The following is a 25,089-nucleotide window of genomic DNA, read 5'->3' on the forward strand; positions in this document are numbered from 1 at the left end:
ACGTTTACGCCAACGTGTTTTTAATATTATAGATTGAATTAGATTATTGTTCAAATTGAATAAATCTGAAGTTGCCTCTTGAGAACAATTTTCGAGGTCGCTGATCGCTTTGGTGAATATGAGATTATAAATTCGAAAGTAAAAGTCACGGATTTCGTGTGCACGATACACGTGTCGTGAAAAAATGTTGAGATTATCGGGAAAATAGTTAATCTAATCTATATTCGAAAATCTGCTGGGAGAAATTTTGAAAATAACGTTCTTGTTTTAAAAGTATCGTTTGCTGAAAATTCTTTGCCAAGTTTTACGAGCAACGTGCCTCCTATGTTTAGTAAGAACTTTTGAAATTTCAAAATGATTCTTAAATGACAAAGTGAGTACTCAGCTTCAAAGTTTCGAAGGTTTCGTTTTGAAAGTATCGTGAGAGAAAAATCATTTGTTTTTTTGTTAAAAAACGAAAAGTGCACGAGAACCTCCTTCCAGAGACCTACTTATTCCTTTCTCTGCTCAGGGTCTTCATATTCTCAACTTTGTAATCCACAGGTGGCAGTTTAATGGCCAAAAAAGTACGAAACGTCATCGAGAATTAAAAAAGAAATTTCTTTCACAAATTAACAAAATAGAAAAAAATTCTATCCTGCAGTACACATGAGGATATCAATTTTTAAAAATTATTTCAAAACTTCTTATTTCTGCAAAGATAGACTTCGTCAATTTTTGAAATCGTGGCGGAAGTTTTGAAAATTAAAAACGATAGATATGTTAAAAAATGTTTAATCGATTGGCACGCAAGATCCCTCGTAATGAAATTGTCGAGCAGTGCGTTCTCGTCATCAGTACGGAATAACGTTAAGCAAATACCGCATTAGAAAGTCGATAGTCACAGGAGATAAATATGGCGGCGGTCAATTTTCCGTACAGATGCCGTTTCGCAGTTTCTTGCGTTACATTCTTTCGTATTGTTTTTTTTCTCACGATAATCTCGCGTAAAAATTACTCTATCGCGAGTTGTAGCAACTTTGTACACATTGCTTATCTCGTTTCTTTCAAAAATGTTAAGAATTTCTCTCGAGATCAGGTTAGAGATCATTTCGACATTTAAATCGATAGATAACAACGACGATCTCTCAAATCATTACTAGATTTTGCGTTACAAAATTCTTAAACGAAATAACGAACTTTTATTTGAATATTTATCGTGGATCCGGCAGGTATTATCGACGACTTCCGTTTCGGAAATAGATACCAAGAAACTAGATATCATTTACGAGGATTAATTAGGTATTAAGATTCATGAAATTTGATTTGACTGTACGTCCTGTAAAAATGTTTTTTCAGGTAATTTTTTGTTTCATTTACCGTCTGCTCAATTTAAATATCAATTTGTTCCAGAGTCTAAAAGACTTTAAAGCTACAAGATTTCCATTATGGTTCGTTAATTTTATGACTTGTACTTTATTACTTTACGGTTTTAACGCGAATGTAATACATTGTCATCGTTAAATCGATTTTCTTTTATGGGTAACGCATCGTGGAAGATGTTACTTAAAAACGTGAAGTCGTACGAATGAAAGAAGCTCGTCGTCAGCTGTTCGATGCAAATAACGGAAATTGTCGATGCAATTTCGTTCGTGGAACAATCGAGCAATACACTGTCGAGGAATAAAGTACGATAACGAGGTTCGGGGTGCAGTGGGTTAGTGGAACAGGTGATAGAGGACAGGTTGCCCCACTATTGCATGTTACGCATCATTCCGATTATACTTTACTATCCCCAGCACACTTTACGGTTACGGTCGCCAGTTCCACCGGTCTCGGAACACGTTGCTACAGGTAGCATTAGAGATTGTATGTATCCGTTCTCTCAAAACTTTTCAATCGAATCGAGAGAAACTACGGCCCATAATTACGGTCAACGAATCCACGTATAAAAAGCTTTGAAAATGTAGAAAGGTTCGCGTGAGCTTGAAAGACGATGAGCTCTAACGCGTCATCGGTGATGAATTGGTTAAAAAATAGCTAAAAATTCTATTTTGATTAATAATGGTCGATGAATATTTCATTTCACTTCATACATCTATGTTTAAAGATGAAATATTTCATTTCATATCGTACATATGCCTTTTGGAAATAAAATATTTGATCATTTTACTATTTTTATATCTTTATATTCACTTTTAAAAATAAAACATTGTATTTCGAATCGAGAGAAACTACGACCCATAATTACGGTCAACGAATCCACGTATAAAAAGCTTTGAAAATGTAGAAAGGTTCGCGTGAGCTTGAAAGACGATGAGCTCTAACGCGTCATCGGTGATGAATTGGTTAAAAAATAGCTAAAAATTCTATTTTGATTAATAATGGTCGATGAATATTTCATTTCACTTCATACATCTACGTTTACAGATAAAATACTTCATTTCATATCGTACATATGCCTTTTGGAAATAAAATATTTGATTATTTTACTATTTTTATATCTTTATATTCACTTTTAAAAATAAAACATTGTATTTCGAATCGAGAGAAACTACGACCCATAATTACGGTCAACGAATCCACGTATAAAAAGCTTTGAAAATGTAGAAAGGTTCGCGTGAGCTTGAAAGACGATGAGCTCTAACGCGTCATCGGTGATGAATTGGTTAAAAAATAGCTAAAAATTCTATTTTGATTAATAATGGTCGATGAATATTTCATTTCACTTTATACATCTATGTTTAAAGATAAAATATTTCATTTCATATCGTACATATGCCTTTTGGAAATAAAATATTTGATCATTTTACTATTTTTATATCTTTATATTCACTTTTAAAAATAAAACATTGTATTTCGAATCGAGAGAAACTACGACCCATAATTACGGTCAACGAATCCACGTATAAAAAGCTTTGAAAATGTAGAAAGGTTCGCGTGAGCTTGAAAGACGATGAGCTCTAACGCGTCATCGGTGATGAATTGGTTAAAAAATAGCTAAAAATTCTATTTTGATTAATAATGGTCGATGAATATTTCATTTCACTTCATACATCTACGTTTAAAGATGAAATATTTCATTTCATATCGTACATATGCCTTTTGGAAATAAAATATTTGATCATTTTACTATTTTTATATCTTTATATTCACTTTTAAAAATAAAACATTGTATTTCGAATCGAGAGAAACTACGACCCATAATTACGGTCAACGAATCCACGTATAAAAAGCTTTGAAAATGTAGAAAGGTTCGCGTGAGCTTGAAAGACGATGAGCTCTAACGCGTCATCGGTGATGAATTGGTTAAAAAATAGCTAAAAATTCTATTTTGATTAATAATGGTCGATGAATATTTCATTTCACTTCATACATCTACGTTTAAAGATGAAATATTTCATTTCATATCGTACATATGCCTTTTGAAAATAAAATATTTGATCATTTTACTATTTTTATATCTTTATATTCACTTTTAAAAATAAAACATTGTATTTCGAATCGAGAGAAACTACGACCCATAATTACGGTCAACGAATCCACGTATAAAAAGCTTTGAAAATGTAGAAAGGTTCGCGTGAGCTTGAAAGACGATGAGCTCTAACGCGTCATCGGTGATGAATTGGTTAAAAAATAGCTAAAAATTCTATTTTGATTAATAATGGTCGATGAATATTTCATTTCACTTCATACATCTACGTTTACAGATAAAATATTTCATTTCATATCGTACATATGCCTTTTGGAAATAAAATATTTGATCATTTTACTATTTTTATATCTTTATATTCACTTTTAAAAATAAAACATTGTATTTCGAATCGAGAGAAACTACGACCCATAATTACGGTCAACGAATCCACGTATAAAAAGCTTTGAAAATGTAGAAAGGTTCGCGTGAGCTTGAAAGACGATGAGCTCTAACGCGTCATCGGTGATGAATTGGTTAAAAAATAGCTAAAAATTCTATTTTGATTAATAATGGTCGATGAATATTTCATTTCACTTCATACATCTACGTTTACAGATGAAATATTTCATTTCATATCGTACATATGCCTTTTGGAAATAAAATATTTGATTATTTTACTATTTTTATATCTTTATATTCACTTATAAAAATAAAACATTGTATTTGTTGGAAACGTTCCTTAAAATAGCATTTTTTAGTCGAAGGTTACTGGAAAGATTTGCATCATAGTATGAAATATTTTTGCTGTAATAAATTAAAGAATTAAATATGATATTCTAAGTTTCCCCGTTTTATTTTTTATTTTCCAATTAATTACTGGTAATATACAGGGGGAAATTTTAGTGGGAGATTCTAGAGGTCAAAATAAGACGAAAATCAAGGATACTAATTTGTTGATTGAGGCTTCGTTAAAAAGTTATAGAAACATATTCGGCCACAGAGTATATTTTTGGTAAAGAATTTTTTTTTCGAAAGTGGTTAGGAATTCGGGGGTATGTCTACTCACCAAAAATTATTATAATAGACTATTCTAGCTGAAAATAATTTTTCCAGAACGATTTGAAAATTTTTTTTTTCGTCGAAAAATTTAGACACCTACCCCCTGTCGATTTTTCTTAAAAATTCGTTTTTCATTTTTAGTAATTTTATTTGACGCCCCATAGAAAAGTTGTCCAATACTTTTTTGTAGGTACCCATGAGCTCTACTTCAGAAAAAAGTTTCATTGAAATATATTCACTATTGTAGGAATTATGGCTGTTTGAAAATTGAACCATTTTTATGGGGTTTTTCTCATTTTACGGGGTCAAGGATCAACTTTTCGGATATTTTTGGAATTTCTACATATTCTCTAGCAAAATATGCGTCGTTTGCTTTTTTAAACGTTAAAATCGTCCAATCCGTTCGGGAGTTATGACATTTTAAAGATTCGCATGAAATTTTCGGGGCAACATTTCTGGCTATAAATTATATTTTCGATTAGGAATTTTTTTCTCGAAAATAGTTAGGATTTCGAGGGTATGTCTATTGACCAAAAATGATTGTAATTAACCCCTGAAACTAAAAATAATTTTTTTAAAACGATTTGAAATTTTTCAATTTTGTCGAAAAATTTAGGCAGCTACCCCTTGTCGATTTTTCTTAGAAATTCGTTTTTCACTTTTAGTAATTTTGTTTGACGCCCTATAGAAAAGTTGTCTAATACTTTTTTGTAGGCGCCCATGAGTTCTACTTTGGAAAAAAGTTTTATTAAAATTTATTCACTATTGTAGGAGTTATGGTCGTTTGAAAATTGGACCATTTTTATAGGGGGTTTCTCATTTTGCGGTGTCAAGGACCAACTTTTCGAATATTTTTGCGATTTGTGCATATTCTCCATCAAAATACGCGTTGTTTGCTTTTTTGAACATTAAAATCCGTCAATCCGTTCAGGAGTTATGACATTTTAAACATTCGCATGAAATTTTGGGGAACCATTTCTGGCCTGAAATTATATTTTCGGTAAGGAATTTTTTTCTCGAAAATGCGTAGGATTTCGGGGGTATGTCTATTCACCAAAAATGATTGTAATTGACCCCTGCAGCTAAAAATAATTTTTGTAAAACGATTTGAAAATTTTTAACTAAATTTTTTAATAACTTTTTAACGAAGCCTCAATGAACAAATTAGAATTCTTGATTTTCGTCTTATTTTGGCCTCTACAATCTCCCATTAAAATTTTCCCCGAACACCCTGTATAAGTATTATTAATATTGTATAATTTTAATTAGATTTGGTGATAAATTTGTAGTCATTTTCAAATACTATTAAATCTGGTTATAATTCTATTTTAATTAGTAATAGTGTTTAAGTATTCATCTACTTTTGAAAGTAAAATATTTTATTTCTCAGACGCATTTTTTAAAATAGAATTTTTTATTCGAAAGTTTCTAAAAATATTTGTATCGTAATAAATTATAGAGTAAAATATAATATACTACTTTTATTATTTATTCTCGAATTAATTACAGGTAATATATGAGTTAATGTAATTTTAGTTTGATGTTTATCCAAATTCTCTCTCAGGAAATATTTCGTTTCTCACATTTGGTAATGTTTTTTCCATTTTCGGTCTGTTAACGCACGTCGTCAACTAGCAACCGAGCAAGATTTATTTCCTCGGAAGGAAATTCGTATTCTCGCTTCCTGTTAAACATTTTCGTATTACAGGCACTGAAAACTATGGAAACTTTACTAATTTTTATTAACGTGTAGATACATTATTAAACAAGAGAAACTAAACTTTTCCTAAAATGGAATTCAGATAAAAATCACACACGACCAGGAACAATTTAATATAATAAATTTCTTGCATTGCACATAATATCAACCACAATATTTACAATACAATAATTACAAGTAAATAAGCCAAGCTTGAATACAAATTTACGTATCACTTTAATTACTAAAAAAAAGGTTTATTAATTTCTTATTTGGGAGATTTAAATATTCTAAATAATATAAACTACAATGGTAATTACTAAACCTGTAATTAAAAGAGAATAAGCCAAGTTTAAATAAAAGTTTACGTATCGCTTTAATTACTAAAAAAAAGGTTTATTAATTTCTTATTTGGAAGATTTAAATATTCTAAATAATATAAACTACAATGGTAATTACTATAACCTGTAATTAAAAGAGAATAAGCCAAGTTTAAATAAAAGTTTACGTATTGCTTTAATTACTAAAAAAAAGGTTTATTTGGGAGATTTAAATATTCTAAATAATATAAACTACAGTGGTAATTACTGTAACCTGTAATTAAAAGAGAATAAGCCAAGTTTAAATAAAAGTTTACGTATTTCTTTAATTACTAAAAAAAAGGTTTATTAATTTCTTATTTGGGAGATTTAAATATTCTAAATAATATAAACTACAATGGTAATTACTGTAACCTGTAATTAAAAGAGAATAAGCCAAGTTTAAATAAAAGTTTACGTATCGCTTTAATTACTAAAAAAAAGGTTTATTAATTTCTTATTTGGGAGATTTAAATATTCTAAATAATATAAACTACAATGGTAATTACTGTAACCTGTAATTAAAAGAGAATAAGCCAAGTTTAAATAAAAGTTTACGTGTTGCTTTAATTACTGAAAAAAAAATTTAAGATTTAAATATACTATTGATTTCAAGTTCATTGAAACAATGATATCCGGTAGTCGAGCTCGTTCATTGAATGGGTATTTGAACTGTAACCACCTAACAGGTGCATTCCTTATAATGGAGAAAACGAGAACTACTTATAATAATTCAAGTTTCTCCAACGGAGCTAAGAATTTCTTCCTGTTTTCGAGCTAGAAACAAGGAAGCCAGATCGCGATTTTCTAAATGGAAATAGTAGATTTAAAGATTTTCGTACGCCCATAGGAATTTCTTCTTTAATTAAAACCGTTTTACATGTATCCTTCGACCAATTAATCGGAATAGAAAGTGGTGAGATTAGAAAAAAAAGTAATAATTACAAACGTATCGTTTGCTTATTATTCCGTCCATAACAGAACCGTTTAATTTTTACGTCTAACTTTTTGGAAATGTCAATCAACGTACCGTGTTTGAGTTTCCCATTCTTGGAGATGAGGAACGACAGAGGTTTTGGGACTTGGTCTCTGCACAAACTGTCGTGTTGATCGGTCCTTGGGCCGAAAAGAGCAGTTCTTCCGACCTTCATGTACTGCTTGCCCATCGTTTTGGGCGATTGGATCCCAAACAAAGACCCTATGAACTTCATTTTGATTTCTTCAACGATCAAAGGCCCCAAGAATAACACAAATTCCGATTCTCTTTCAAATGTCTTCGCTGTTTGATCGACTCATAACCGTTTCTTTCTGCCAAAGTCTCTCGATAGTGTCACGATATGCCAAGTTTGCGTTTCGTTATCAAAACGTGATAATTTAAGTATTTTTTTTTTGATATTCCGTGCTCCGTTTGTCGCTAATACAACGTAGAAACCTCGTCACGGATAATCTACGATGTGTTACGATTGGAAAGTATCGTTCACGTCACTTCTCCGAACATTGTTTCGGAGGATCCATGCGATCTCTTAAAATCTCGTGAAAGATCACGATTTACTTTTGATAAAGACGGGATTGATTTTCGATTTTTCTCACAGAATAATAAATTTTATTATTCTATATATTCGTCTTTGTTATCTGCTGATAGTTGAGTCGTCGTCCCCTGAAACATAAACGCAAAAAAATTATTAATACAAATATTTCCTGTTAAATATATTTCATTTGATTTCATTTTTATTCATTTTTTAAATCCAGTTATTCAAGAATGTTATTCATTAGTATCGTTAAATATATTTTTTTATTAGTACGAATATTTGCTGTTACAAAACAAATACTAATAAATATACGTTTTCATTTATTTTTTAAATCCAGTTATTCAAGAATGTTATTCATTAGTATCGTTAAATATATTTTTTTATTAGTACGAATATTTGCTGTTACAGAACAAATACTAATATACGTTTCCATTTATTTTTTAAATTCAGTAATTTGAGAATGACGTTTATTATTATCGTTAAATATATTTCTTTATTAATACAAATATTTTCTATTACAGAACAAATACTAGTAAATATACGTTTTCATTTATTTTTTAAATTCAGTAATTTGAGAATGACGTTTATTATTATCGTTAAATATATTTTTTTATTAATACGAATATTTTCTATTACAGAACAAATACTAATAAATATACGGTTTCATTTATTTTTTAAATTCAGTAATTTGAGAATGACGTTTATTATTATCCTTAAATATATTTCTTTATTAATACAAATATTTTCTATTACAGAACAAATACTAATAAATGTACGTTTTCATTTATTTTTTAAATTCAGTAATTTGAGAATGACGTTTATTATTATCGTTAAATATATTTTTTTATTAATACAAATATTTGCTGTTACAGAACAAATACTAATAAATGTACGTTTTCATTTATTATTTAAATTCAGTAACTTGAGAATGACGTTTATTATTTTTTAAATTCAGTAACTTGAGAATGACGTTTATTATTATCGTTAAATATATTTTTGTGAATTCTCGGGCGATTGTTAAAGAGATATAATAATGAATTAGGATCGTCACACGGTTATTTATGAATGATAGGAACGTCTTTATCCGTACTTTCGTTATGAAAAAGAAAGTTGTTTGTGGTTTATATTGCGTAACTGTCTTTTAGGGCCACCGATTCTCCATCGATTACGTCATCACCATCATCGTGGATTGTCCAATAAACGTGCAGCAGCCATAACGTATCGTCGATGAATCTCGTACGCGAAATTTATCGAATTTTTTTACGCAACTCTTCTAAAATTTTTATATTATTCGATAATTACCAATTCTTCTGATGAAGTTGATCATTTCATCGCGACACGTCGAAGTAATTTCAGGTTCATTAGACGCGATCGAAGGGGTTAAAAGTTTAGTGAAACGAAACGGCAAAGAGAATTTAAGGGAAAAAGAGGAATTACGAAAACTGGTAGCACATACACTTTCACTACTTATTAGCACAAGTACTTAGTGTTTATTCACGTCCTAGATAGTTCCGCGTCTGAGAAAGTAACAACACACACTTTTCTCGTGATAATATATCGCGTTATATCTGTTACGTAACGATCATTTCTCAGAAGAAATACAAAAAATTATTTAAAACTATCTCTCGAAGCTGTTAATAATTATTGCAATGCAATCGTATATTTTACGTGCAATGTTTAGTTTTTTTATTGTACGAAGAAAAGTTCTTCCAAGGTCACGTCGAAGGTTATCAAGGTCATTTTCATTTTTTGTTGTATCAACGCCCACCTTTACCTTTTGACCTTAATATACGACGAACAGTTTGTGCAGTCTCGTCTACGTTTCGTAAACAGTCCAAGTACACGAAAATATCAATTATAGTTTCATTTGCACGTTCGTCTGAAAATTAACGACGACCTTTATTTCGCTTTTTATTCGCCTAATTATCCATACCGGGGAAAACATAAGGTTACTGTTCTGTGTACGATGTTGTAACGTGATATTTATCCACGACATATGAGATACTTGCGTTTTTTTCTAAGCGTACAGATACGTGTTAATCTTCTTTTTATCGTCAAATGTCATAATATGTAAATGCATGTTTTCGAGATTCATTTAATTATCACGTATAAAAAATGGTTACTCCTTGGCACAAGTGGATTCCCAGAAAATTTCACCGATCTACTCTCGATAAAAGATTACAGCATTCCTCAAATTACATTCGAAGAAAGTAACATGGTATAAATTAAATAAAAAGAAGATTTCCTGTATTTTACTATTATTGAGAAACACGTGTTACAAAGTTTTCTAAAGTGAGTACAAAAAATATAAAACGAGAAAGGGAGCTATTACGTCTGAAAGTTTGGAACATTGAAACTTTCTCTATATCTGTTTTCCACTTATAACGTGCTCATTTTTTTATGATATGAATAATATTAGTTTTAGTAGGATCGACGAGGTTTAAAAAAAATCGAAAGTTCAGTGCATGTTGATGGAAAATCGTATAATTATGCATTTCTCAACATAAAACAAATTTGTTACAATTTGTATCTTGGTAATTGTTCCTTATAAGGAGAATGTGAAGCAATTATAAATTTAAAATAAAATTGTAGAACGTGATATAATAATGGCTTCTTTAATAAATATTTTTTTAGTCATGCAACGTTCTCCCAGTCACCTGTTTACGTAACAATTTTATAAAATATGGTATTCGTTGATCGATAAAATGCCTGACGATTCTGAAATAGAGTTCGGTAATTGCTTCTGCATCGAACGGATGCAATTTACTATTTAATGGTTTATCAGAGCATTCCATCGATATTGTACTGTTTCGATCGTGTGTGTAAAACGTTTTAGAGAAAGTAGTAATGCATGAACGCGTTTGATTTCTGTCATTTTTCAGTATTTGGAGCATAAACGATTTCTGACATTTGGCAATAACAGTGATTTTGTGCAACACGTTTCTACGAGCACGCTATGCTTGAACGTTCTATTCTTCGTAACAATAACCACTATTTCTGAGGTTCAAGTAGTCTGTGCTTAATGTTTATAGGTCATTGTGCCTTGAAAATTTCTAAATTTCATTTTTAAATATCGAGTTTTTGAAAGACTTTTTCATTTGTATATTACTCACCTCTGTTTACACTATTCTAGAATATGTATTCGATATAAGCTCCATTAGTTTCGACGCTTCGGGATTTAGTCATCGAATTAGGTAACGGAAATTGAAGAATCAATGAATGTACTTGGTCACGGATGCTGTAATACTAGAGCGACAAAGTATTTCCTATTACTGTTGCGAAATAACTACGGTGCATCAACATAGCATCGATACGTACTGCGTTTATTTTGCTTGACCTAACGACTTATTCGATAAGTTGGTAGATAGCCACGCCAAGTAGGTTCTTGTATTGCGAAAAGCTCATAGATGAAAACATCTGGACACTCCGAAATTAATATTTTGGTCCTTGCTTGCCAAACATTCTTTGCTACATTTTACTAGGAACTTTTCGAAACACTTTTACGAACTATTTTTCCTAAAAACATTAAGAAAATTTCATTCTTCTCTATTGAAATAATTCTTAAATTAAAAACTAAATATGTAGCTGCAAAGTTTCGAAGATTTGGCCAAATAAAAAATGTGAAATGACGTTGATATATTCATTAGTCTCTGAGAAAACTATTTTATTTTTTTGTATTGAAAAGATCCCTATATTAGAAACTAGAAGAAGAGTAGCCATTTTGAAACATTTAATTCGACTCTAAAATGACCAGAAATAACGATTGAACCACCTGGTGTCCCTTATGTTTACTACGAATTTTTCACAATACTTTTACGAACTATTTTAGTTAAAAAACATTCCAAAAATTTCATTTTCTTATATCGAAAAAATTCTTTTGGTCCTTGCTTGCCAAACATTCTTTGCTACATTTTACTAGGAACTTTTCGAAACACTTTTACGAACTATTTTTCCTAAAAACATTTCATTTTTTTCTATTGAAATAATTCTTAAATTAAAAACTAAATATGTAGCTGCAAAGTTTCGAAGATTTGGCCAAATAAAAAATGTGAAATGACGTTGATATATTCATTAGTCTCTGAGAAAACTATTTTATTTTTTTATATTGAAAAGATCCCTATATTAGAAACTAGAAGAAGAGTAGCCATTTTGAAACATTTAATTCGACTCTAAAATGACCAGAAATGACGATTGAACCACCTGGTGTCCCTTATGTTTACTACGAATTTTTCACAATACTTTTACGAACTATTTTATTCAAAAAAACATTCCAAAAATTTCATTTTCTTATATCGAAAAAATTCTTAAATGAGAAATTGAATATCTAGCTTGAAAGTTTTGAAAGTTTCGTGAAACGAAAACTAAAATATGAAAGGAGTAGCCCTTCTGGACTATCTAATTCGAAATTGACGTTGATATATTGATTTCTGAGAGTTTCTAACACCTAATTCGAGCCACACGGTGTACGTAGACAAATGGATTACGTTTCACGAGTTCAAGTATGAATGATACAGAGAAAGCTGGGGCATAAATTGCGATTAATCGTCGTGTATATTGAGCAAATAGGGTGAAAAACCGGCTAGAAGAAGCGCAGACTGTTTGTGGAAGTGTACATAATCGATTTTCCTTGAAATCTTAATTTGTTTGGTATTGACAGTGCAACGAAGGTGTGTTTAGAAGCATAATGGGGAAATACTTTTACGTCAGCTTGACAATATACGTATAAAGTGGGGCATTTAAGATAGGTCACTTGGATAATTGGTTTATTTTTATTAATATTTACGTCAAGAACATTTCTAGATTATTATTTTTATTGATCTTACGAGTTATTATCATTTTTATTTTCTTCTTAACGGAGGTTCGAAATGTAAATGCAACGACCACCATCTTGGATCATTAAGAGGGTCAATTTTGATCCACACTGTGTTCACAGATTGTTTATGTCGTCGGTGTTGTATTAAAAACTTGGACTCTAAGAAAATGGTATTTTCCAATCAGTTTTTTTAAAAATAAAATTCTAAATTATTATTCGCAGAAGTTGTACGACTTTGTGACCCACTTTTGGGGCACGATCCATAGTTTGAGAAACACTGGACTGGTGCAGTATTTTTTGTTTATTCTGGTAATAGCCGTTAGCCAATAGCATAACGGTAAGTGTAGCAAAATGCAACGGATTATAGTGGACGATAATCGTACTCGAAATGGAGCGAATTTCTAAACGTCTACGTTTGTCTCAGAAATAAAATATTTTTCGAGAAAAGCTCATTGAAGTTTGATTTGTTTTTCAGTGACCTTGAATGACCTTGAACTGGAGGTCGTTGTATTTATCTTGCAAGTCTCTGTTAGAAGAAAAATAACAAATTTATAGTACATTGATTTTTACAAATTTTTAACGTGAATAAAATTAACAATTTTGGTAAAAATTTAGCAAATACATCAAGTACGTAGTTCATAATAGACACATACGGTGAGTGATAAAGAACAGTTTTAGTGATTTATATTCGTAATTTCAAACATTTTTAATTCTTTTAAAATTATAGATACTTAAAAATGCTAATAAATGTTTATTTTTTTCTCTGATAGAAAACCAATGGTAAATTTTTAAAAGTCGACTTTTCTAGCAATTTTTATTAGAAATTACAAATTTGGACCAGTTTGGTTCTAGCGTTAATGGACTGTCTGGACTTCGATTTGAATTATTTTTGGATCTTCCAAATCTGGAAAGGTGATTAGCACGTTTCTGTTGATTGGTCGATTAGTTTCTCGTTGGATGTCAAGGGCGTGCTATTAATCACGAGTGTCCTCGTATTGTTTCAAAGCGAATTCACGCCGAGAAGTTTCCACGATCTACTTGAAACGATTGCACCACGAAAGCTGTCCATCCGCGGACATCGCCCTGAATGATTTCACTTTTTGAAACGCCGAAAGGTTGTGAAAGCACAGTCTGGTTTAAGTTCTCGGTGCAATAACGGTAGAAAATAGTGCGTCATATTTCTTACTATCCCTACCCTCCATGACAAATGGAAAGTCTCTAATCATAGTTGCTCATTCGTACATAAGCCTATGAACTCTATGCAGTTCGTTCTTCGTTGCGAGTCATTACATTCCCCCTGAGCCGGTTATTAACCCAAACAAAACAAGACGATTTTAACCGCAATTAAATTTAAATTAATATTTACCACCTGTATGGAATTTCTCTTCCTTGGCACACAGAATCTTTAAATTACTGCACACCCTGTATGTAAACCCTCTCTACATGTACATTTAAATCTAGAGTGCAGATACAAATGAATATTTTTATTAATAGGAGGAATGAAATGAAGCTCTGTAGAGGGTTGTTTCAACCCCTAAATATAATAATTCGTATCTTTGAGTATTTCTTTATACAGGGTGTTCGACCACCTCTGGGAAAAATTTTAATGGGGGATTTTAGAGGTCTAAATAAGACGAAAATCAAGAGTACCAATTTGTTGATTGGGGTTTCGTTAAAAAGTTATTAAAAACATTTGCGGTCACACAGTATATTTTCGGTAAAGAATTTTTTTCTCGAAAGTGGTTAGGAATTCGGGGGTATGTCTACTCACCAAAAATTACTATAATAGACCATTCTAGCTAAACATAATTTTTACAGAACGATTTGAAAATTTTTTTTGTCGAACAATTTCAACAGCACCCCCTGTCGATTTTTCTTAAAAATTCGTTTTTCATTTTTAGTAATTTTGTTTGACGCTGCATGGAAAATTTGTTTAATACTTTTTTGTAGGTACTTATAGGCTCTACTTTAGGAAAAAGTTTCATTGAATTATATTCACAATTGTAGGAGTTATGGCTGTTTGAAAATTTGACCATTTTTATGGGGTTTTTCTCATTTTGCGGGGTCAAGAACTAACTTTTCGAATATTTTTACAATTTCTACATATTCTCCATCAAAATACGCGTCGTTTGCTTTTTTAAACGTTAAAATCCGTCAATCCGTTCAGAAGTTATAACATTTTAAAGATTTTCTTGAAATTTCAGGGAAGCAATTTTTGCCTCACGTTAGATTTTCGGTAAGGAATTTTTTTCTCGAAACTGCGTAGGATTTCGGGGGTATGTGTAATGACCAAAAATGATTGTAATTGACCCCCGCAACCGAAAATAATTTTTCCAAAACGATTTGAAATTTTTTTTTCCGTCGAAAAATTTCACACATTCTCGAATTTTTTTCTAGAAAGTGGGTAGGAATTCGGGGGTATGTCTACTCACCAAAAATTATTATAATAGACCATTCTAGCTAAAAATAATTTTTCCAGAACGATTTGAAAATTTTTTTTGTCGAAAAATTTAGACACCTACCCCCTGTCGATTTTTCTTAAAAATCCGTTTTTCATTTTTAGTAATTTTGTTTGACGTTGTATGGAAAATTTGTTTAATACTTTTTTGTAGGTACTTATGGGCTCTACTTCAGAAAAAAGTTTCATTGAAATATATTCGCTATTGTAGGAGTTATGGCTGTTTGAAAATTGGACCATTTTTATGGGGTTTTTCTCATTTTGCGGTGTCAAGGACCAACTTTTCGAATATTTTTACAATTTCTACACATTCTCCATCAAAATACGCGTCGTTTGCTTTTTTAAACGTTAAAATCCGTCAATCCGTTCAGGAGTTATGACATTTTAAAGATTCGCATGAAATTTTGGGGAACCATTTCTGGCATCAAATTAGATTTTCGGTAAGGAATTTTTTTCTCGAAACTGCGTAGGATTTCGGGGGTATGTGTAATGACCAAAAATGATTATAATTGACCCCCGCAATCGAAAATAATTTTTTTAGAATGATTTGAAAAATTTTTTTCCCGCCGTAAAATTTCACACATTCTCGAATTTTTTTCTAGAAAATGGGTAGGATTTTGGGGGTATGTGTAATGACCAAAAATGATTGCAATTGACCCCTGCAACTAAAAATAATTTTTCCAGAACGATTTGAAATTTTTTAATTTAATTGTTAATAACTTTTTAACGAAGCCTCCATCAACAAATTGGTATTCTTGATTTTCGTCTTATTTTGGCCTCTAGAATCCTCCATTAAATTTTTCGCGGGGGTGACCGAACACCCTGTATATTTTTTTTTTTGAAAATTAAAAAATTCCATAAATGAATAATCATCTACTTATATGCAACGAAATAATTCATTGAGAGAATTATTATAGAGTGAAGAATAAAATTGAATTTAATTTGAATTTGACAATTTTATTCGTTCGATTTATTTTTCCTTATTATCGATGATAATAATTTATTAAAAAAATTCCATTGAAGAATAAAATTGAAACGAGTTTGCTTTGAATCTGAGAGACAATTTTATTCATTCGATTTATCGTGAAGTCGGCTAGTATTTGAAATAGAAAACAAAGTAGTATTTTTTTTTCTAGAAAGGAAACACGTTTCGTAAGTACTCTCGATCTGCAGCCCTCGTATTTACATTGCAATGCTGGCAAAGATCGGTATTTCTTCCACAACTGTGTCGAAAGTACGCTGCATTATTCGCAACGTACGCGATTTCAAATTTGTACGTTTTGTAATCTCTATTTCTCCACTAGTCCATATTTACTATTCATATTTACTAACATGAAAGCCAGGAGATTTTTGAATATTTATAACGTATCACGATTCCAGCAATGCAAACGTTCATTTGGAAATTTTTTAAATAAAAATGGAATACAGGAAACGAAACGAAAAGAGAAGAAAATAAATGAAATTAGACTCGTCGAATTTCTTAAAATAAATTTTTAATTTCTGGATCTTATAATACTTAAAATTCTGTCGAATTCGAAAGTTCGTAAATGTGAACGATCCATTACGGAAAAAATTAATTCAATCGTAATTAAATACCCAGTAGATTATTACAGATCGTAAAGTAATTAAGACACTCGATTTAAATATAAAACACGTATCGGTGTCTCGTAGAACAATATTTGCATAATCGCATGCTGTTAGAAAAACCATTCATGCTCGTATAAACGAAAGTGTTTAAAGAAGTATGTTAATGTATCTGGTTTTGGGAGAAAAAATCAGAGCAAACCAATTTGAATCGTTCGACAAGGAAAAAGACAAGGAGACGAAATTGTTAATTAAAATGATATAAAAGAGTGAAGGAATAGAATAAAAAAAGAACTATAATGATAGAAGAGGCACTGAAATTTGAAAAGAACGTGGATGTCGGGTTCGTGTGGATTAAGTGACAAAAAATGGACGATTACGAGATCATTACAGACGTAAAATCTGCGCGAGGAAACTTTGCGGTTGTACAAAGAGAGATCAAATGGTTTTAATGACAAGTAATTCTACATCGAGGCATCCGTAACTCGTTTCTACATGCTTTTCACGTGTGCGTTAACTATTTAGATCCTCGTTAAACAAATCTTCGCAACAGTCTATTAAAGAAACTGTATTTCCAGGAAGACGAACGTGCAAGTTTTACCCCAGTGTTTACTCAGATATTAAAATATTGAAAATTTTATGCACTATGTGTCTAATTACGGTGTGTAAACCGTAACCAGAGTGTCTAATTACGGTCCATAAACGATAAGAATATTATTAGTTGATGTTTATATCACAGGTTATGTAAAAGAATTTAAACATGTCATTTTTACTCAAAACATGAAAGGTCTAAGAATACGTTACGTTACCAAGATACTTAAAAATAAAGAGAAAGTCGAGTTTCTTTTTTCCATTGGATGTTATTCTACCTCTAGCATCTTCTTTATGTAATATCATTTTAATATCATTTTTGTGAACAGGCCATTTGCAGTCGGTTGCTTTTGGATCAATTTGTTAAATAAATTCGACAGACAGATCGTGAGTTATGTGTTCACGAGGAATGAGTGTTTTTTCTAAAATCGTGTCTTAGATAATTTGATTTAATATTTCTAATTTCTCTGAGAACTGTATTTAGAAAATTTGAGACAGCGTTCTGTAGTTAACATCGACATTTACCATGATACTTAAGCGATTGGCAATGACTGATCAGCGCTGCGAGCTAGTTGAACTTGTCCTAAATATCAAATAATACTTCCAGTAGTTCGACTCAACGTACCGTGTAATAATGGAGTAAAACATATCCGAGTGAACAATACGGAAGAGAGCGCACTTCCTCGGGAAATCAATGCTAAAACTATAATCACAAACTATCGTTGCGAGACGAACAATAATAGAAGGTGTGGGACTATTTGCACTCCGCTAATTGAATGTTTAAAAGACTGTTTATAACCTTAACCTCCATTACTGAGAATAGAATTAACGAGAAAGTAAACACAAAATATACAGGGTGCTCGGCCACCCCTGGGGGAAATTTTAATGGGAAATTCTGGAGGCCAAAATAAGACGAAAATCAAAAATATCAATTTCTTGATTGAAGCTTCGTTAAAAAGTTATTAAAAAATTTCAAATCATTCTGAAAAAATTATTTTTGGTTGTAGGGATCAATTACAATCATTTTTGGTCAATACACATACCCTCGAAATCCTACGCAGTTTCGAGAAAAAAATTCCTTACCGAAAATCTAATTTGAGGCTAGAAATGGTTCCCCAAAAATTTCATGCGAATCTTTAAAACGTCATAACTTTTGAACGGATTGACGGATTTTAATGTTTAAAAAAGCAAACGACGCGTATTTTAGTGAAGAATGTGTCGAAATTCTAAAAATATTCGAAAATTTGGCCCTTCACCCTGTAAAGTCAGAAAAACCCTATAAAAGTGGTCTAATTTTCAAACGACCATAAGTTCTACAATAGTTAATAGATTTCGATGAAATTTATTTTTGAAGTAGAGCTCATAGATACCTATCAAAAAGTATTAGACAACTTGTTTGTAGGGCGTCAAATGAAATTATTAAAAATCAAAAACTAATTTTTAAGAAAAATCGACGGGGGGTAGGTGCCTAAATTTCTCGACGAAACAAAAATATTTCAAATCGTTCCAAAAAAATTATTTTCAGTTGCGGAGGTCAATTACAATTATTTTTTATGAATAGACATATCCCCGAAATCCTACGTATTTCCGAGAAAAAAATTCAGGAAGGGGGACAAATTTTTCGAAAAAATTAAAAATTTTCAAATCATTCTGGAAAAATTATGTTCGTTTGCGTGGGTCAATTACAATCATTTTTGGTGAATAGACATACCCCCGAAATCCTATCCACTTTCGAGAAAAAAATTCGAATAGGTGCCAAAATTATTTGGCGAAAAAAATTTTTTTCAAATCGTTCTAAAAAAATTATTTTCAGTTACAGGGGTCAATTACAATCATTTTTGGTCAATACACATACCCCTGAAATCCTACTCACTTTCGAGAAAAAAATTCTTTACTGGAAATGTAATATCTGACCAGAAAAGTTACCCTGAAATTTCATGCAAATCTTTAAAACATCATAACTCCTGAACGGATTGACGGATTTTAATGTTCAAAAAAACAAATTACGTGTATTTTACTAGAGAATATGTAGAAATTGTAAAAATATTCGAAAAGTTGGTTCTTAACCCCGCAAAATGAAAAAAACCTCATAAAAATTGTCAAATTTTCAAACAGCCATAACTCTTACAATAGCGAATATATTTGAATGAAACTTTTTCTTGAAGTAGAGCTTATGGGTACCTACAAAAAAGTATTAAACAAATTTTCCATGCAGCGTCAAACAAAATTACTAAAAATGAAAAACGGATTTTTAAGAAAAATCGACAGGGGGTAGCTGCTGAAATTTTTCGACAAAAAAAATTTTCAAATCGTTCTGGAAAAATTATTTTCAGCTAGAATGGTCTATTATAATAATTTTTGGTGAGTAGACATACCCCCGAATTCCTAACCACTTTCGAGAAAAAAATTCTTTACCAAAAATATACTGTGTGGCCGAAAATGTTTCTATAACTTTTTAACGAAGCCTCAATCGACAAATTAGTATCCTTGATTTTCGTCTTATTTTGGCCTCTATAGTCTCCCATTAATGACACTTAACCCCTCGAGTATTTTTGTAATTATAGTGAATTTAGTATTCCAGAGGAAGAATTTTAAAAAGAAACTTTTCTAATTTTTCGTTAGTTTCGTTACAATTTGCAATATTTGTACAAGTTCCACCCGCGTCACTCTTTCGAAAACATATGTCGTAAATTACTATTGCACGTAGAACCGCTTGGAACTTGCATCCTTATTGTATAAATATTTATATTTCTTTAAACACGGATGAAACTGAAGCTGTATCAACAATAATTGATCCTTGTCGCTAATTATTACGTATCAGTTTGAGAAGTCAAATGGTAAAGGACAAGTTGTCATTCGATCCATATTTAATGAATACGCACAGCTGTAGAATACGTAGAAAAAATCTCACCTATCATTTAAAAACACGAACAACTAATTTGTATCTCCGATTTTATTCGCTCGGAATATTATAGATAATTCTAGGAAGCGAAACAAATTGTAGATGTTTCCAAGTAATAATTCGAAAAACATGACAGGAAGTAATGAATCGTTCATGCAAGGGCCATCGGTAATATATTTTTAATTGGTCTAATACACTCAAATTCAAAATAAAAATACTCAAAACCGTATATAATTCCCGATAAAAATTTTATTACATAACCTTGCTCAAATTCTACGAACCATCGATCGATAAAAATTGGCAAAATCAACACTTCGTTCCACAACTTGTTTATTTCAATAATTTTTATATATTGGCCTAGGAAAAAGCTAGTCTCGTTTTTTAGACACAGAAAATATTATTTGAGAAAAATGATGCATTTCGAACGACGATGTGTTACTGATTTATTCATTTGTCACGCAAACCTTTTGAATCACTTTCTTTTTAACACCCTGTACAGCAAATGCACGACGTTAGAAATGTTCCGCGTGAATGACCACGAAACCGTATAATTATCAATCGACGCGATCAATATTTTGTTGCATTACAATCACTTTTTTCATTCCAGATCTCATTACTTTCTTCGGTCGACAGACCGCGGAAGTGTTCGCGTTAAAAAATAAATAAACCAAGGAACTGGTTTCCCGACAACTGTAACTATTATAAATATTATTCAACGTCCTTTATTAGAATTTCTCCGCTTATATGAGCATCGTAAACAATTCTATATAGGACCGGAGAGATTGTTTCGTAGAAAAAGATGATCTTCTCTATCAACGACCAAATTCTTCGGCGTTTTATAAAAGGAAATTATTCATGTTTACTTACGTAAGGTCGCTGACAGACGTTGCTTATTGGCTCGGAGAACCGGGTTCATTAACTGACCAGTAAAATCCGTCTTTATGTAACACACAACAGTTTCGTGGAGCAAATGGAAGAAAGAAAATCACACAGGTTTCTCTATCGCCAAGGTGCAACACACGTTTAGTCGGTTTGTGGTCGGTTAGAATGTGATTGCCGCTTCCCTCCAAGTATTTCCTCTTTAACGGCTTCGCATCCTTTCCGTGCTTCAGCAAGCTATGATTACAGCTATACTGTTATTTGACTCATGTTCGAACGATTCGCAACTGTCGTACACCTTTAAACTTCCACCCTCCAACGATATCTCCTGCGTTCCTCGACGAAGTTGAGTCGATCAAACTCGAAAGAGGATGAAGAAGAGAGTCTTTGGCGATAAATAAATCTGTTTATTTATTTTTTCTACTTGTTCGAATCGCCGATTAACTTGTAGAATAATGAATTCCCGATCACTTTCGAAGCTTGAAGAAGACGCGCGTTCCGTTTGTCCAAGCACAACCGCGAACGAGAGAGGTTTGCTCGAGAGCTCGAGACAGCCCGTACTCGAAGGCTAGTCGAAAATCCGCGCGTGTTCTTGGATCTTGTCGAATCACGAAGTGAATGAGGAGATAGTAGAACGGTAGTGCAGCATGGACCAGGGTAACGAGAACGCGGTGCCCACCAACCGGCCAAAGAAAGTGGTAGGGACACCAGGTAAACGTACGTTTCCTGAGAACTGTCTACGTCGCGCATCGGACCACGCCACATGTCGGATTCTCTTTCGCAAAATGAATGACTTTTCACGGTTCGAGACTGCTGACTAAGTATATACATTGATCGCGTAAGCAAGGTAACGTGGGCATTCTTTGAGGTCGAATAGAAACGATACTGCCCCCCTCCGCGCCCCATTTCCGGTTGCACTTCAACCCTCGAAAGGTTAGCTGGCGATTCTAGAAATTGGCGAACGATAGTTTGGTCGTATTCCTTAATGGAATAGTTGAAAAATATTGTGCATTCATTTGTTTGATGGTGCGTATGATAGTTTGTATCGGTTTGTTTGATATTGTTTGAGAATGATAAGAAATGATTGTTTGGTCCATGAATTGGTGAACTATTCTTTTCCTTGTATTGTATTCTTTACTGGAACGCTAGAAAAATATCATGCATTCGTTTCTTTGATGATGTATATGATAGTTTGTATCGGTTTGTTTGATATTGTTTGAGAATGATAAGAAATGATTGTTTGGTCCATAAATTGGTGAACTATTCTTTTCCTTGTATTGTATTCTTTACTGGAACGCTAGAAAAATATCATGCATTCGTTTCTTTGATGATGTATATGATAGTTTGTATCGGTTTGTTTGATATTGTTTGAGAATGATAAGAAATGATTGTTTGGTCTATGAATTGGTGAACTATTCTTTTCCTTGTATCGTATTTTTTACTGAGACACAAGAAAATTATCGTGTGTTCGTTTATTTGACAGTACATATGATAGTTTGTATCGGTTTGTTTGATATTGGTTGAGAATGATAAGAAATGATTGTTTGGTCCATGAATTGGTGAACTATTCTTTTCCTTGTATTGTATTCTTTACTGGAACGCTAGAAAAATATCATGCATTCGTTTCTTTGATGATGTATATGATAGTTTGTATCGGTTTGTTTGATATTGTTTGAGAATAATAACAAATGTTTGTTTGGTCAATGAATACATGAACGATTCTTTTCCTTGTATTGTATTCTTTACTGGAACACTGAAAAAATAGCATGCATTCGTTTGTTTGACAGTGCATATGATAGTTTGTATCGATTTGTTTGATATTGTTTGAACATAATAAGAAATGATTGTTTGATCTATGAATACATGAACAATTCTTTTCTTTGTATTGTATTCTTCACTGCAATATTAAAAAAATATCGTGTATTCTTTTAATTGACAGTGCATATGATAGTTTGTATCGGTTTGTTTGATATTGTTTGAGAATAATAAGAAATGATTGTTTGATCAATGAATACATGAACAATTCTTTTCTTTGTATTGTATTCTTCACTGGAATACTAAAAAAATATCGTGTATTCCTTTAATTGACAGTGTATATGATAGTTTGTATCGATTTGTTTGATATTGTTTGAGAATGATAAAAAATGATTGTTTGATCTATGAATACATGAATGATTCTTTTCTTTGCGTCGTATTCTTTACTGAGACACTGGAAAAATATCATGCATTCGTTTCTTTGATGATGTATATGATAGTTTGTATCGATTTGTTTGATATTGTTTGAGAATGATAAGAAATGTTCGTTTGATCTATAAATTGGTGAATTATTTTTTTCCTTTTATTGTATTCTTTACTGAGACACAAGAAAATTATCGTGTGTTCGTTTATTTGACAGTGCATATGATAGTTTGTATCGATTTGTTTGATATTGTTTGAGAATAATAACAAATGTTTGTTTGGTCTATGAATTAGTGAATCATTGTTTTCCTTGCATCGTATTCTTTACTGGAACGCTAGAAAAATATCATGCATTCGTTTCTTTGATGATGTATATGATAGTTTGTATCGATTTGTTTGATATTGTTTGAGAATGATAAAAAATGATTGTTTGATCTATGAATACATGAATGATGCTTTTCTTTGCGTCGTATTCTTTACTGAGACACTGGAAAAATATCATGCATTCGTTTCTTTGACAGTGCATATGATAGTTTGTATCAATTTGTTTGATATTGTTTGAGAATGATAAGAAATGTTCGTTTGATCTATAAATTGGTGAATTATGTTTTTCCTTTTATTGTATTCTTTACTGAGACACAAGAAAATAATCGTGTGTTCGTTTATTTGACAGTGCATATGATAGTTTGTATCGATTTGTTTGATATTGTTTGAGAATAATAACAAATGTTTGTTTGGTCTATGAATTAGTGAATCATTGTTTTCCTTGCATCGTATTCTTTACTGGAACGCTAGAAAAATATCATGCATTCGTTTCTTTGATGATGTATATGATAGTTTGTATCGATTTGTTTGATATTGTTTGAGAATGATAAAAAATGTTTGTTTGATCTATGAATACATGAATGATGCTTTTCTTTGCGTCGTATTCTTTACTGAGACACTGGAAAAATATCATGCATTCGTTTCTTTGACAGTGCATATGATAGTTTGTATCAATTTGTTTGATATTGTTTGAGAATGATAAGAAATATTTGTTTGATCTATGAATTGGTGAACCCTTTTTTTCCTTGTATCGTATTCTTTACTGGAACACTGAAAAAATAGCATGCATTCGTTTCTTTGACGATGTATATGATAGTTTGTATCGGTTTGTTTGATATTCTTTGAGCATAATAAAAAATGATTGTTTGATCTATGAATACATGAATGATTCTTTTCTTTACATTGTATTCTTCACTGGAATACTAAAAAAATATCGTTTATTCCTTTAATTGACACTGCATATGATAGTTTGTATCGATTTGTTTGATCACATTTGAGAATTTTAACTTTGGAAACTTCCACAGTTTCCAAAGGCCCATTTTAAAAGAGCTACGTCTCTCAGAGAACTACAATACTCATTATATTATTATTTAATTAATCTTTCATTCCAACAAAGACCCATTAAAAAGGTGCATACAGTGTGTCTCATTCTATTTTTTTTTGCTTCGAGCAGTTCATGTTTCAAAACTTTTATTCAAGTATTCTACAATGTAAATGGAACTTGTTTTTGCTGAATGCTTATAATATACTTCTTTATTTATCCATGCTTGTAGATATTTTTCCCCCATTGTTCTACCAGCTGGATAAGAACTTTATATC

The 25,089-nt window shown here is 31.5% G+C and overlaps 1 protein-coding gene across 1 annotated transcript in view; it reads right to left on the reverse strand.

Moving 5' to 3' along the window:
* The window catches only part of Dsb (scavenger receptor class B member debris buster), a 39,816-nt gene extending 17,926 nt beyond the window's left edge, over nucleotides 1-21,890 (reverse strand). Inside the window, exons 1-2 of the mRNA XM_076780701.1 lie at nucleotides 21,256-21,890; nucleotides 7,542-8,168 (exon numbers count right to left, since the gene is read on the reverse strand). Coding sequence (XP_076636816.1) covers nucleotides 7,542-7,722 — 181 coding nt within the window. The 5' untranslated portion in view covers nucleotides 7,723-8,168; nucleotides 21,256-21,890. The remainder of the gene's footprint in view (nucleotides 1-7,541; nucleotides 8,169-21,255) is intronic.
* Nucleotides 21,891-25,089: the final 3,199 nt, after the last annotated feature.

Source organism: Colletes latitarsis, chromosome 13 (genome assembly GCF_051014445.1).
Source record: "Colletes latitarsis isolate SP2378_abdomen chromosome 13, iyColLati1, whole genome shotgun sequence".
Classification (NCBI taxonomy): Eukaryota; Metazoa; Arthropoda; class Insecta; order Hymenoptera; family Colletidae; genus Colletes; species Colletes latitarsis.